The sequence below is a fragment of the Paramormyrops kingsleyae genome, chromosome 16 (assembly GCF_048594095.1).
Source record: "Paramormyrops kingsleyae isolate MSU_618 chromosome 16, PKINGS_0.4, whole genome shotgun sequence".
In the NCBI taxonomy this organism is placed as follows: Eukaryota; Metazoa; Chordata; class Actinopteri; order Osteoglossiformes; family Mormyridae; genus Paramormyrops; species Paramormyrops kingsleyae.
The window spans coordinates 2115540-2129111 of record NC_132812.1 but is presented as its reverse complement, the minus strand read 5'-3'; the positions used below and the strand labels follow the sequence as shown (position 1 = coordinate 2129111).

General features: G+C 41.1%; 1 protein-coding gene across 3 annotated transcripts in view; it reads left to right on the top strand.

Moving 5' to 3' along the window:
• LOC111837630 (uncharacterized) overlaps positions 1–13572 on the top strand; it is a 194101-nt gene that overhangs the window by 109292 nt on the left and 71237 nt on the right. For all 3 annotated transcript variants that reach the window (XM_072700891.1, XM_023799843.2, XM_072700892.1), the window contains 2 exons: positions 3979–4425; positions 12108–12554. In XM_072700891.1, the coding sequence (XP_072556992.1) occupies positions 3979–4425; positions 12108–12554 (894 nt within the window). The remainder of the gene's footprint in view (positions 1–3978; positions 4426–12107; positions 12555–13572) is intronic.

The following is a 13572-nucleotide window of genomic DNA, read 5'->3' as shown; positions in this document are numbered from 1 at the left end:
GTATGTCACCTGTTTTGTAAAGCTGTTTCTTCTTCTTGATATTCTCTAGCCAGTAGTGATGCGCGGGTAACCACGGGTGAACCCCGGGTGACCCGCGGGTGCGAACGGTTTTAGGGCAGACATGTTTAAAATATCCTGGGTACGGGCGGGCGGGTCAAAAAGTTACAAAACGCATTTCATTATCGATCAAAACGTGTTGTAAACGGGGTCGGCGTATATTTTTCAATTTTGGAGTTTTCAATTTGTAGGATAAGCTAGTTTGGTGAAATATCACGGTTAAGTATGCTCTGCTCTACTTAATTTTAGACAAAATTAAAAGAAGATCAAAGTTCTACTAAGTTAATTCAAATGTTTTCAGATCTGATGTTACATCAGATGTTACAGTTTTGACAAGTAGTGTGTTTTGCATACATGCGCGCTTGTGTGTGTTTGTGTGTGTGCGAGAGAGATGTCTTTCGTGCAATTTTCCGCTACCCTTCAATAAATAACGACGTAAAAATCTTTCGTTTCTTTGTTGTTGCTTGGTACACAGTTAATCTTGCATAAAATTTTCATCATCTTCAATCAGGGTACCCGCGGTCATGGAAAACCTGGAAAAGTTTTGGAATTTTTAAATAATTTTTCCAGGCCCTGGATAAGTTTTGGAATTCTTGGATAGAGAGGAAAAGTTTTGGAAACTAGCCTTGTTCATTTTTGTTTCCCACTTCGTTTCGCAACGGGCTAACAGAAATGTACGAGTGAAAGTCAGTAGTTAACTACCTTGGTAAACATCCGTTTCCGCGCAGATTTCGCGTAGGCCTCTTTGAGATCGCTGCTTTTTTGCTCGCTATTCCAGTTTTTATGGTTTTATTTTTTTGCACGTATTTAAATTTTATTGAGCACAGTTTCCCATTTTTGACTCCATTCGCCTCTACCAATCATAAGGTACGTATAATTTTAATATTGGGATTAATTTTGTTAATAATTGAACGCTATTTGCACATTGGCGAAAGTTGTCCACCATCTGTGTTTATTAGTTTAGCAGATTGGCTATTATCGTACCGAAAATTGTAGTATTACTGCCGTGCCATATGCGGGACGCAGAGCAGAGACAAAGGAGCGGCAGTCAGGAAATCGGGGAGCATGGGGTTTTTAAAAAAGGGCAGGCAAGAAAACACGCAGTGATATTACAATGACCGGACTGGGGAAACAAACTGAAACGCGACTATATACAGAGGACTAATGACAACAACCAGAAACAGCTGATCACACGGGGATTCCACACTAGGTTAACGAGGGGGCGTGTCACACGGAAGGAGCGGACGATCGGGGCAGGACAATTACTATCGGAAACTGCATAATCATTTGATGATTATGCAGTTTTTGAAAATTTTCTTGTGGTACTGGAAAAGTTTTGGAAAAGTCATGGAAATGTATTGTGCCAGAACTGGGGGAACCCTGTTCAATGCGAATCTAGCACAAATCTATGTCATCTATGGGTTACAGTGTCACAAATGATACTTCATTGGTAGGTTCCATGGCAATACAGGCTCACTGGTGTTTTTTTTTCCCTCGGGTCGGGTCTGGTTTTGGGTCATTATCCACGCGTATTTTTGCGGGTTGGGCGGGGCGGTTTGGATATCCTGACGGGTCGGTGTGGGGCGGGTGTTAAAAAAGCCGACCCGCGCAACACTACTAGCCAGTGCCAACCGCGTGCAATCCCAACCCTCATATGGGGGTCCCTGACCGATATATAGTACAATCCCGTTATAACGGACTTTAAGGGACCTGGCAAAACAGTCCGTTATAACCAAAGTCCATTATATCCAAAGTTGCTGTATGCCCAGAACACAACTACAGGACACCATTTACTCAAGCTACACCTCAGCAGACACACTTGTGGTATAGATTATTATATTGTACATGTAGTAATCCAACTTTACCTGACTGTTGGAAGTATAGGCCTATATGGCCTATAAGTGGATATACAGTTGAAACCAAAAGTTTACATACACTGTATAAAAAGACATATAACTTTTTTTTTCTTACTGTCTGATATTAAATCATACAAAACCCTTTCAGTTTTAGGCCCGTTCGGATTCCCAAAATAATTTCTATTTGCTAAATGTCAAAATAATGTGTGAGAGCATTTTTTAGAGATTTTTTTATTACTTTCTTCAAAGTCAAAAGTTTACATACACTAAGGTTACTATGCCTTTAAACTATTTGGGAAAGCCCAGATGATGATGTCATGGCTTTGGAAGCATCTGATAGGTTAACTGACACCACTTGAGTTGATTGGAGGCACACCTGTGGATGTATTTAAAGGCACACCTCAACACACTGCTTCCTTTTGTGACACCATGGGAAAGTCTATTTTGTTTTGGAGTGGCCATCACAAAGCCCTGATCTTAATCCCATAGAAAATTTGTGGTCAGAGCTGAAAAGACGTGTGAGAGCAAGGCAGCCTACAAACCTGACTCAATTACACCAGTTCTGTCAGGAGGAATAAGCCAAAATTCCATTAAACTGTTGTGAGAAGCTTGTGGAAGGATACCCAAAGCGTTTGCGTCAAGTCATTCAGTTTAAAGGCAATTCTACCAAATACTACGCAAATGTATGTAAACTTTTGATCTCTAAAAAATTCTCTCACACATTATTTTGACATTTAGCAAATAGAAATTATTTTGGGAATCCGAACGGGCCTAAAACTGAAAGGGTTTTGTATGATTTAATATCAGACAGTAAGAAAAAAAATGTTATATGTCTTTTTACACAGTGTATGTAAACTTTTGGTTTCAACTGTACATGTACGGTACCGTAATAACCTTGACCTTATTGCTTACCGCATCCCTCCAGCTGTGAGCGTCGTCTGCTGACACACAGTGTGCCTGGTGATGGACAGCCACACAGACCAATCAGTGTTGCCTGCTGTTACGCCATGCTTATTTATAGAGCGTGATTATTAATAATCCCAACTATGTATCTGCACTGGATATGGCTGGCACACCACGTGCCTTGTAGGCAGAAATTCGAGTTCTAGTGGGTTTGAGAACCGAGGTACCACTGTATTGTGTATAACAGATGAGGTCCGCTGTCATTGTAACTAAATTCTTCAGCCAATAAGGGCAAAGGTGTGTCGTCACGGAGGCGGTTCCAGTTTGTGCAGCTGGGTGAGAGGTCGCAATGCATCTAACCGTAATGCATTGTGTCAGGATCAGAATGCGTTGCTTTAAGCCAGTGCTGTAAGCAAGTCGAACGCACCCAATGACCGGACTGAGGAAACAAACTGAAATGCGGACTTAATACAGAGGACTAATGACAACAACCAGAAACAGCTGATCACATGGGGATCCCACACGAGGTTAACGAGGGGGCGTGGCACACGGAAGGAGCGCACGATAGGGGCAGGACAGGGGTAATGTTGGGATAAGATCTTTATCATTTTGGAAGCCATTAAGAAAAAGATGCTCTTCTTGTTTTATCCTGTTCATTTTGTGTTTAAATGTTTAAAAAAAACAAAAAAAAAACATATGGAACCAATTAATTGGTTTTCCATTATTTCTTATTGGAAAAATTCGATCAGAACTCGAACTTTTTAGGATTCGATCCGGAGTCTGGAACGGATTAAGTTCGAGAACCGAGGTACCACTGTATTCCGTTATTTAAGCGAGTCCACTATAACAGGATTACACTGCATCAGTTGTATAATATTATATAATGCATATAAATGATCACTCAATGAATAATTAATTAATCCCCACCCACAGAGCTGCCCTTCTCCCAACAATTTTGGTCAGTGCATAGTTCTATATATGTTATTTTGTGGTTTTTATGTCTTTATAATTATTAAAAAATTTTGAGAATAGTACAAAGAAACCTTCTATGGGTGGGTGTGTCCAAATTTTTGACTGGTAGTAGTAACTTTGTATATACAGGGGCATATGAAATACAGAATTGATATACTCCTCTGAAAACATTTTTCATATTATGTTGCAGGTTATTTGAAAGGCATTTCAACTCAAAGGAAGCCATCAAATTCATGGTCAGTCTCTTCACTCAAGCAGCAGAGTGTGACAGAGACACAGGAGAGAAGAAACTGCAGCTCCTCTCATCAGTCTGCAGTTATTCCTCTTTCCCGTTTGTTGGTGACAGAAACAGTGACAATGATTCAAAAAAACAGAGTGACTTTATGCTGGATCTGTACTCACTTTTGCAGGATTCTGAGTATCAATCATTTAAGCATGTTCTGCTGGCATTGCAGCCAGTTTATCAATCAGCTCCTGCAGTTTGGGTTATAGATCTCTCTAACAGGAAGGCATCCATCCTCCTCGAAGTGCTGGAATTCCAGACAGTGAAGAAACCAGTAAAGCTTGTTGGCTGGTCAAGTGTACAGACTGTGATAAGGAGTTTTCTCCAGTGTCTGCCCTACATTTCTCAGCTGGGGTAAGTTTTTACTTTTATAATGAGACCTGTTGAAGTAGCTTTCTGCACTCATTTGCGTGTGTGTGTGTTTATGTGAGTGTGGTCATGTATATATTACACTGTGGAGACCAAATTTCCCCATAATTCCATAAAAACTAGAGACGGCACCGATCCGATACCCACCATTGGTATCAAGCCAATACCAGCAGAAAATGCTGAATCAGATATTGGGGGGGGGGGGGAGTTAATAAGAAACCAATCCGATGTTCCATCACAGGTAGGTCTAAGTCTGAAAAATCGCAAAAATGCTTGTAGCTTTAGCATGAAATTAACATACGGTGACTATTAACTGTTCAGCAATGCATGGGCATCAGAACTGGCATGCTATTTGTGTGGAAATACAATAACCCTTTCACATTTGTCGCATTTCACATTCACTGTTTTGGTTATTCCCAAATTTACTGTGTGGGCCAGAGGAAACTCCTATTCCTGCCCATAAGCAGGTGGATCAACCCTTCTCCTACAGCAAGCACATGACAGGCCATGGTCTGCAGTGTACCAGAGCTGGCAGAATCAGTAAACCACCTAAAAGACTATACCTATGAGCAATGAATGTGGCCAGCATGCTGTCTGTCTGAACTGTCAGTTAAAATTGAGGGGAGAGGGTATCAGGGATTAGTGATGAGTTATGTAGCATTATGAGAAATGTAATGGTATAACGTTGCAGGATGAGAGGATACAGTTGAATAAGTTCATTTCATGATGTATAATGTACATGTATACTGATTATAACCCAGTTGATATTGTTAAAAGAATCAGTTTTTGTCCTGTAAAAGTGCCTATTTGTAAGCTGTTAGCACTAACAGAGGGGAAAATTAACAATATATAATATGTGCAGTGGTAATTATGACAGTGCCAGAAAACAGCGTGATAGCTGCAAAACAGTTGATGTTACTGGGAGAGCATCCCAGGGGATTTTGAGTATAGTTTCCTGTCGAGATATATGCAGTGTTATGATCACGGTAGACGGGCAGGCAGAAAGCGGGGAAGGACGAAGGCAGGCAGGCGAGGATGCAGAAGTAAACGGGTTTATTGTAGATGGACAAGGCAGACGGCAATGAACATCAATGACAGATCTGGGGAAAATGGAGTCAGACGCGGACTAAATACACAGGACAAGCCGAAAATAACAGGCAACAGATGATCACAATCGGGGAGTAACATGAGATAACGAGGGGGGCATGGCACACAGGAGTATCGGACGAGCAGGTCATGAGAGAACCCCCCCCAAAGGCGTGCACTCCGGGCGCGCCTCAGGGGAGGTGACAGAGGAGACGAGACCGGGGACATGGGACCTGAAAAACAAGAGCAAAAACATCAACGAGGGACCGGGAACAGAACAGAAACACAGAACAAGCACAGGGGCAACAGCCAAGACAACACCTGACGCAAAACGGGAAACGCAGACAGGCAGACCAGGAAGGGAGACACAGGGGGAACACCAACAGGGGGAACACCAACAGGCGGAACGACAGGGCCAGGAGTGAACATGGGAGGCACAGAGGGACGAAGAGCAGAGACAGAAGGGACAAAGGGACCAGGGGGGAACAGCCAGGAGGACGGAACACCAAAGAACGGTGGACAACGGGGAGCCCAAGGAAACCCTGGCGGGCAAGAGAAGGCAGCCGCAGGGGCCACAAGCGGGACGGGAGGATGGAGCCGGAGGGGAACACACAGGGGACAAAGAGGCAGACGAAGGGACCGACGAAGGAGGCGAGGAGGAAGCAGGAGGGGGCACCAGGAGAGGCGGAGGGGACCACGTCGCGTAATGCAAATGTTGAGTTTGATGGATATGTTGACGTCTCTGTAGAAAGGTCTGTATGGACAGAGTGCATGTATTTTAATCAGTTTATTACTGATTAAATGATTCAGGAGACTGTTCTGCCTCTTGATGTGAGAAAGGATGGTGTTGACCATTTACCAACATGGGAAACAAGACGGAGATTGCAGTACTGCCCAGGAAGTTACTTCTCACATGTCTACTGTGCAAAATGAAAAGTCAACCTTTGCCTAAACAAAGAGAAATTTTTGGCCTTCCATGAAAAGTAAACATGAGAAATCACCCCATGCAAAAGATGAACCACAGCTATGCCTCTAGATGTGAGAAAGGATGGCCACTGACCATTTACTAACATAGGAAACAAGACAGAGATACAAGCACTGCCCAAGAAGACAGAAAGAGAGCCCAAAAATGTTGTAAAATAGTTATAAAAGTTGTCAAATGCTGTAAAACATGTTTAAGTATGCCAATTGTTTTCTAAAGGCACACAAAATGTATATTTTTGGTTGACAAAATATGATCAGTACATGACCAAAAATTCCTGATGTGTCAAATATGATATAAAAAAAAAGGTATATCCCGGTCATGTTTGAAATTTTTTTGTTTGTTTTGTCAAAAACACCCAAAAAACAGTTCAGTCTTTGAAAATTTGAATTTTCTGGCTATTATTTAAAATACAGGGTTAAAATTTACATAAAGGGACAGGACATGCTACTCCTCCCACAACTTGGAAAAAAGTAATACTGTTGTATAATACATTTGCCTTGTTTTTAGTTCATACTTGGTTCAGGCAGAAGTTCTTCTGGTAAGTAGTAGTAAATTTATCAGGTTTAAAATTTTAAATAAAAATAATACTTAAGTTCCGTTTTAACACAAGTAATAACTTATTTTAGTGTACTCGGCACGCAAATTAATCTTTATAGTTAAATACACTATATAAATTTACTGGGCTGGGAGTACGGGGTCATAGTCAGTTAGTTAATTATGGGGCCAGCTCAGTGTTGCGTTTGCAAGATGTTTGCCCATCTGGACGTTAGTGTCCAGTCGGACTTCATCTGCGAGTGATGTAAGCTAGTGGACTCACTCATGGTCAAGGTTCGTGACCTTGAGGAGCAACTGGCTCTCATCCAATGCAACAGTGAGTTAGAGGAGCTAGTTAATATGCCGTTTAGGGAGATGGTGTGTACGCCACTAGCAGGAGGGATGGAGAATGAAGAGCAGAGAGGTCGAGAGAGCTGGGTGACCGTAGGTCGTAGACGCAGGAAAAGGCCTACACATGTTACAGAGGCAACATCACCTGACGTGTCTGTGTCTAACAGGTTTCAGGTGCTTCCAGCTTTAGAGCTGGAAGGGACTGGGGAGGCAGGTGGGCCCTTGGGCACTGAGGAGCCCCCTCCCCCCAGGAAGAGGGAGGTTGTGGTAGTGGGGGATTCAATTATTAGGGGAGTAGACAGTTATGTGTGCACGCGTGATAGAGGGTCCCGTACGGTGTCTTGCCTGCCTGGTGCCCAGGTAGGAGACCTCCTAGATCGTGTGGACAAGCTTTTGGCCCCAGCTGGGGTGGATCCAGTTGTCGTGGTGCATGTTGGCACCAATGACATAGGCAAGGGTAGAAGGGCTGTTCTGCAGGATAAATTTATAGAAGTCGCCAATAAGCTTAGAAGCAGAACGTCCATGGTGGTATTCTCTGAAATACTCCCCGTGCCACGCGCAAGTCAGGCTAAGTTAGCTGAGATAAGGAGATTAAATGCGTGGCTAAAAGGATGGTGTAGGAAAGAGGGGTTTAGGTTTATGGGGCACTGGAGGACCTTCTGGAACAGGTGGGACCTGTTCAAGCCGGATGGGTTGCATTTGAACCGGAGGGGAACCAGTGTACTGTGAAGGCGTATTTGTAGAGTAGTTGATTAATGTTTAAACTAGGGACTGGGGGGGCAGGGAGGTTAGTTAAGTATGTAACTGGGGGGAAACGGAAAGCCCCAAAAAATCATATAAGTGGGCACCATAATAGGCCTACCCTTTGTTGTCTGTATTTAAACGCCAGGAGTATTAGGAATAAAATTCATGATTTAGAGGCTCTTATCTCATCTGACTCATGATATTATAGCAATAACTGAAACGTGGTTGAGAGAAAAGGATGGACAAGAATATAATATGGATGGTTACACGTTGTTCCGTAAAGACCGTATAGGTAAGAAGGGAGGTGGTGTTGCAGTATATGTGAAGGATAACTTGCAGGCAAGGGAGCTTACTGATATAAGTAAAACTACGGAAGCTATATGGGTAAAATTAGATGCTAAAAACTCAAATAGCCTAATTGTCAGTGTTTTTTACAGAGCACCTAATGTAGCTGCCGAGGAAAGCAGATTGTTATACAGTGTGTAAGGAATCCACTTGCAAAGTCTCCGCAGTTTCAGCAAAATGGTGGTTTATTGAACAGTAAAAATAATATAATGTAATACAGTGTAGACATACACCGGGTACTGAAAGGCAGCTCAAATACAAATTAAGGGCAGTTCTTCACCCCCCTTTATACCCCAAAAGACCCTCCCCGCCAAGGTGCTGTGTGTAGGTGTTGTGAGTGAATTTACATAAGAAGAGTGACCCCCTGGAGTGTGAGGATCCTGAGACAGGGACGGGACAGGACAGGACGGAGATTTCCCATGAGAGCAAATGGTAGCTCAGCCACTTCTCTGGCCTCTGTCAATTGAATTATCTTCCTTATCACCCTAGTGGTGCCAAATGGAACCCCTATTCTCTCCCAGACTTCTCCCACGTTCATAACCTGCTAACATTGTCTGTATTCAAATGATCAACCAAGAACATTGAGCATCTTTACTGCTTTTCCTTACAAGTGATATTAGGATTATGAGCAATAAAAATGATGTGGTAGTTATGGGTGATTTTAATCTACTGGGGATGCAGTGGGACATTGTTGCTGGCTCTTCTGAAAATGAACTCGAGATGGTGGAATTAGTACAGGATTGTTTTTTTACTCAGTTTGTTAATACCCCTACCAGGGGAGATGCCATTCTTGATCTGGTTTTCTCTAATAACCAGGACAGGATTGGTAAATTAGACGTTTTAGAACCACTTGACAGTAGCGATCATAACATGGTTAAATTTGAGGTTAAGTTTAGTGCCCGAAGAGCAAAGTCCAAATAAAAAATATATAATGTTAGGAAGGCTAACTTCAATTGTATGAGATTAAAACTAGAAACTGTTAACTGGATGGAGTTAAATAACAAAACTGTTGAGGAGGCATGGGAATTTTTTAAAAGCACATTATTGCAAGTGCAAGAGGACTTCATACCTGTTTCCAGCAAAAATAAATTTAGGAAATTGCAACCTAGGTGGTTTACTAGGGAAATAAAGTATAAAGTAAGGAGGAAAAGGGCTTTGTTCCAGAAATGGAAAATAACTGAGGATGACAGAATAAAGCAAGAGTATCTAAATCTGCAGGCTGAGTTAAAAAATGACATTAGACGAGCTAAAAGGAATGCCGAAAGGAAGATCGCATTGGAGGCTAAGGATGACGTTAAAAGTTTCTTCCAGTATTTTAACTCTAAAAGAGCTCTAAAAGCTGAAATTATATATGTATGATATATGAATGATATAGTAAATGAGTTCAATGATAGTTTTGCACGGGTATTCACTGTTGAGGACACTAGTAACTTACCAGTTCTTATTACTAGTCTGGCATCATCTATAACTAAAATATATATAACTGAAGCTGATGTTTTGCAAAGCCTAGCTAAGCTCAAAATAAATAAATCACAGGGCCCTGATGGCATCTTACCTATAGTGTTAAAAGAGATGAGGGATATTATTTGCCGACCCTTAACTTTACTGTTTCAAAAATCCTTATCTGAAGGTGTGGTACCTTCTGATTGGAAGCATGCCAACATAATGCCCATTTTCAAAAAAGGGGATAGAAGTAATTTGTCAAACTATAGGCCAATCAGTCTAACTTGTATAACTGGTAAAGTTATGGAGGCTATAATCAAAGAGAAAATGGTAGATTACCTGGACTCAAATAACATTTTGAGGGATAGCCAGCATGGATTTAGGAGAGGTAGATCCTGTTTAACAAATCTGTTGGAGTTTTTTGAGGAAGCTACTCAGGAAGTTGATGATAAGAAGGCCTATGATGTCATCTACTTAGATTTCCAAAAGGCTTTTGATGTTGTCCCCCACAAGAGGCTCTTACTTAAACTCAAAGCGACAGGTATTTTAGGAACTGTAGCGACCTGGATTAATAACTGGTTAACAGATAGGAAGCAGTGCGTAGTTATAAGAGGCACAATGTCACAGTGGGCCTGCGTTCATAGTAGGGTACCGCAGGGTTCAATTTTAGGACCACTTTTGTTCCTAATTTACATAAATGATATAGACATCAATATATACAGTAAACTGGTGAAATTTGCAGATGACACCAAGGTGGGTGGTGTAGCAGATACTGTACTGAACTAGCGGCTCAGCAGCTACAGTGGGATCTTGATTTAATTAGTGACTGGGCCGATACCTGGCAGATGAAATTTAACATAGACAAATGTAAGGTACTCCATGTAGGGAGCAGAAATATAAAGCACAGGTATTTTATGGGACCTACTGAAATAAAGGTAGCTGATTATGAGAAAGACCTTGGTGTGTATGTTGATGCTTCCGTGTCTCATTCTCGCCAGTGCGGGGAAGCAATAAAAAAGGCCAATAGGATGTTGGGGTATATCTCCAGGTGTGTGGAGTTTAAGTCAAGGGAGGTAATGCTAAGATTATACAATTCCTTGGTGAGACCTCACCTAGAATATTATGTGCAGGTTTGGTCACCATATCTTAAAAAGGACTTAGAAAAGGTGCAGCGTAGGGCCACAAGAATGATTCTTGGTCTTAGAGGAATGTCATACGAGGAAAGGTTAGTTGAGCTAAATCTGTTTAGCCTCAAGCAAAGGAGACTGAGGGGGAACATGATCCAGGTCTATAAGATTCTAACAGGTTTGGATGCTGTTCAACCGAATAGTTACTTTAGCATTAGTTCAAATACAAGAACTCATGGTATGCTAAACATTTACTTGATTTCTTACTAAATTCAAAGTTATTATGTCTTGATTTTTAGATTAGAAATTGTGTCTTTTGTTAAGTATGTCTTCCACTTTAGCACAATTGGAGTTTTAAATTTGCAGTCTACAAAAGAATGGTTCAGGACGCATTTCACTACGTGTTGTACTTTGTATAACTATGTATGTATAACTCTTGGCTCCCGTCTAAGAGCCATTTTTCTTCTTCTTCTTTTTTTGTAACTTAATACAAGGCAGAATGTTAGGATGATCTCCACAGCACAGACAGGCACTCCTTGCACTCCATGAACTGATGATTGTGACTGACTGAATGTTGTGACGTGCGTGCCATGCTACCGATAAAATGATGAATCAGAAAAGGATCATGCCATCATGTTAATTACATTCTGAGTGATTTGTTTTTTGGATATCCTATTATTTATTTTATTTTATATGGACATAACATTAAAATTGTGACAAATTTAAGTACAAAGACCACATGCACTACTGTGTCTGTTTAGTGTTTGTAACATTTTAATACAATTAAAAAGAGGGGAGTAAGTTGAACAAATAGCACTGAATTACATAAGAACATAAGAAATTTACAAACGAGAGGAGGCCATTCGGCCCATCAAGCTCGTTTGGGGAGAACTTAACTTATCTAGCTCTGATTTAAAAGAACCCATGGTTTTAGCTTCCACTACACTAGCAGGAAGACTATTCCATACTCTAACTACACGCTAAATTTTTCAATGTAAATAAAATACAGAATGATGTACTTTTTCTTAACCATTGTTCATATTGTCTTACAGATTATCTGAAGAGCATTTCAACTCAAAGGAAGTCATCAAATTCCTGGTCATTCTCTTCATTCAAGCAGCAGAGTGTGACAGAGAAACAAGAGAGAAGAAACTGCAGCTCCTCTCATCAGTCTGCAGTTATTCCTCTTTCCCTTTTGTTGGTGACACAAACAGTGATGATGATTCAAAAAAACAGAGTGACTTTCTGCTGGATATGTACTCACTTTTGCAGGATTCTGAGTATCAATCATTTAAGCATGTTCTGCTGGCATTGCAGCCAGTTTATCAATCAGCTCCTGCAGTTTGGGTTGTAGACCTCTCTAACAGGAAGGCGTCCATCCTCATTGAAGTCCTGGAATTCCAGAGAGTGAAGAAACCAGTAAAGCTTGTTGGCTGGTCAGATAAAGAGAATGAGCTAAAGAGTTTTCTCCAGTGTTTGCCCTACGTTTCTCAGCTGGGGTAAGTTTCTTCTTTTTGAAGGGAGCAGTTATATTAGCTGTTTGCATTTCTCTCTCTCTCTCATTATGTTTATATTACATTATTGGGACCAAATGTGCTCTATAATGTGATGAAAAACCTATTTTTTGACATTGTGGGAACCATTTTTCGGGTCCCCACAAAGATCTGTGAATGCAATCAAAAAAGTAAAAATGCCAAAAGTCTTTACTTTTTAAAGGTTAAACTTAGGGCTGGGTAGGGGTTAAGGTCGTCATGTTGTGATTTGAGTTTTCCCCATAGAAATGAATGGAGAGTCACCACAAAGGTATGACTACAAACCTGTGTGTGTGTGTGTTAGTGAGTTATACCTGCAACAGACTAGCATCCCATCCTGGGTGCTCCCCTGCCTTGTAGCCTATGCTGTAGCCTACACTTTTTTATGCAAAGGTATGTGTTAGATTTAGAACTTACTAAGTTCTATTTCTGTGTCTTTGTGTGCCCATGGCAATGTACCAGTCAATTTATTACGAAGTATTCCTGAATTCCTCCCTCAGGCCACTCCCTTAATTTGATTTTATGTCACACTGATCCACTTCTTTTTGTAGGTTACATGTTCCACCAGAAACAACTTTTTGGCTAACTGTCCTTGTTTGACCTGTAAGTGCTTTGGAGAAAAGCATAAGTCAATCTTAAGAAAGTAAAGTAAGTGAAGCACAGAGCAGCAGACACCCCCCAACCATCTTAAAAAGTCATTTATATTATTTATATATCTGAAATATCTTATATATCTAAAACAGTTTAGGGAAGGCCCTTTTCTGTTCCAGCATGACTGTGCCCAAGTACAGTACATAACACTAGAACCACTGTTTCCCAAAGCAGTGAATGTCAAACCGCCAAGCAAGACATACTTCATGGTATGCAAACCTTTAGCACCCTCAACCAAAAAGCCGTAATGTTCCTATCAGAGTGGCTGCTCTACTGTGAAATCATAAAGCTGGAAAGTTTTCAAATATATTACATATTTTATAAAGAATGTTGG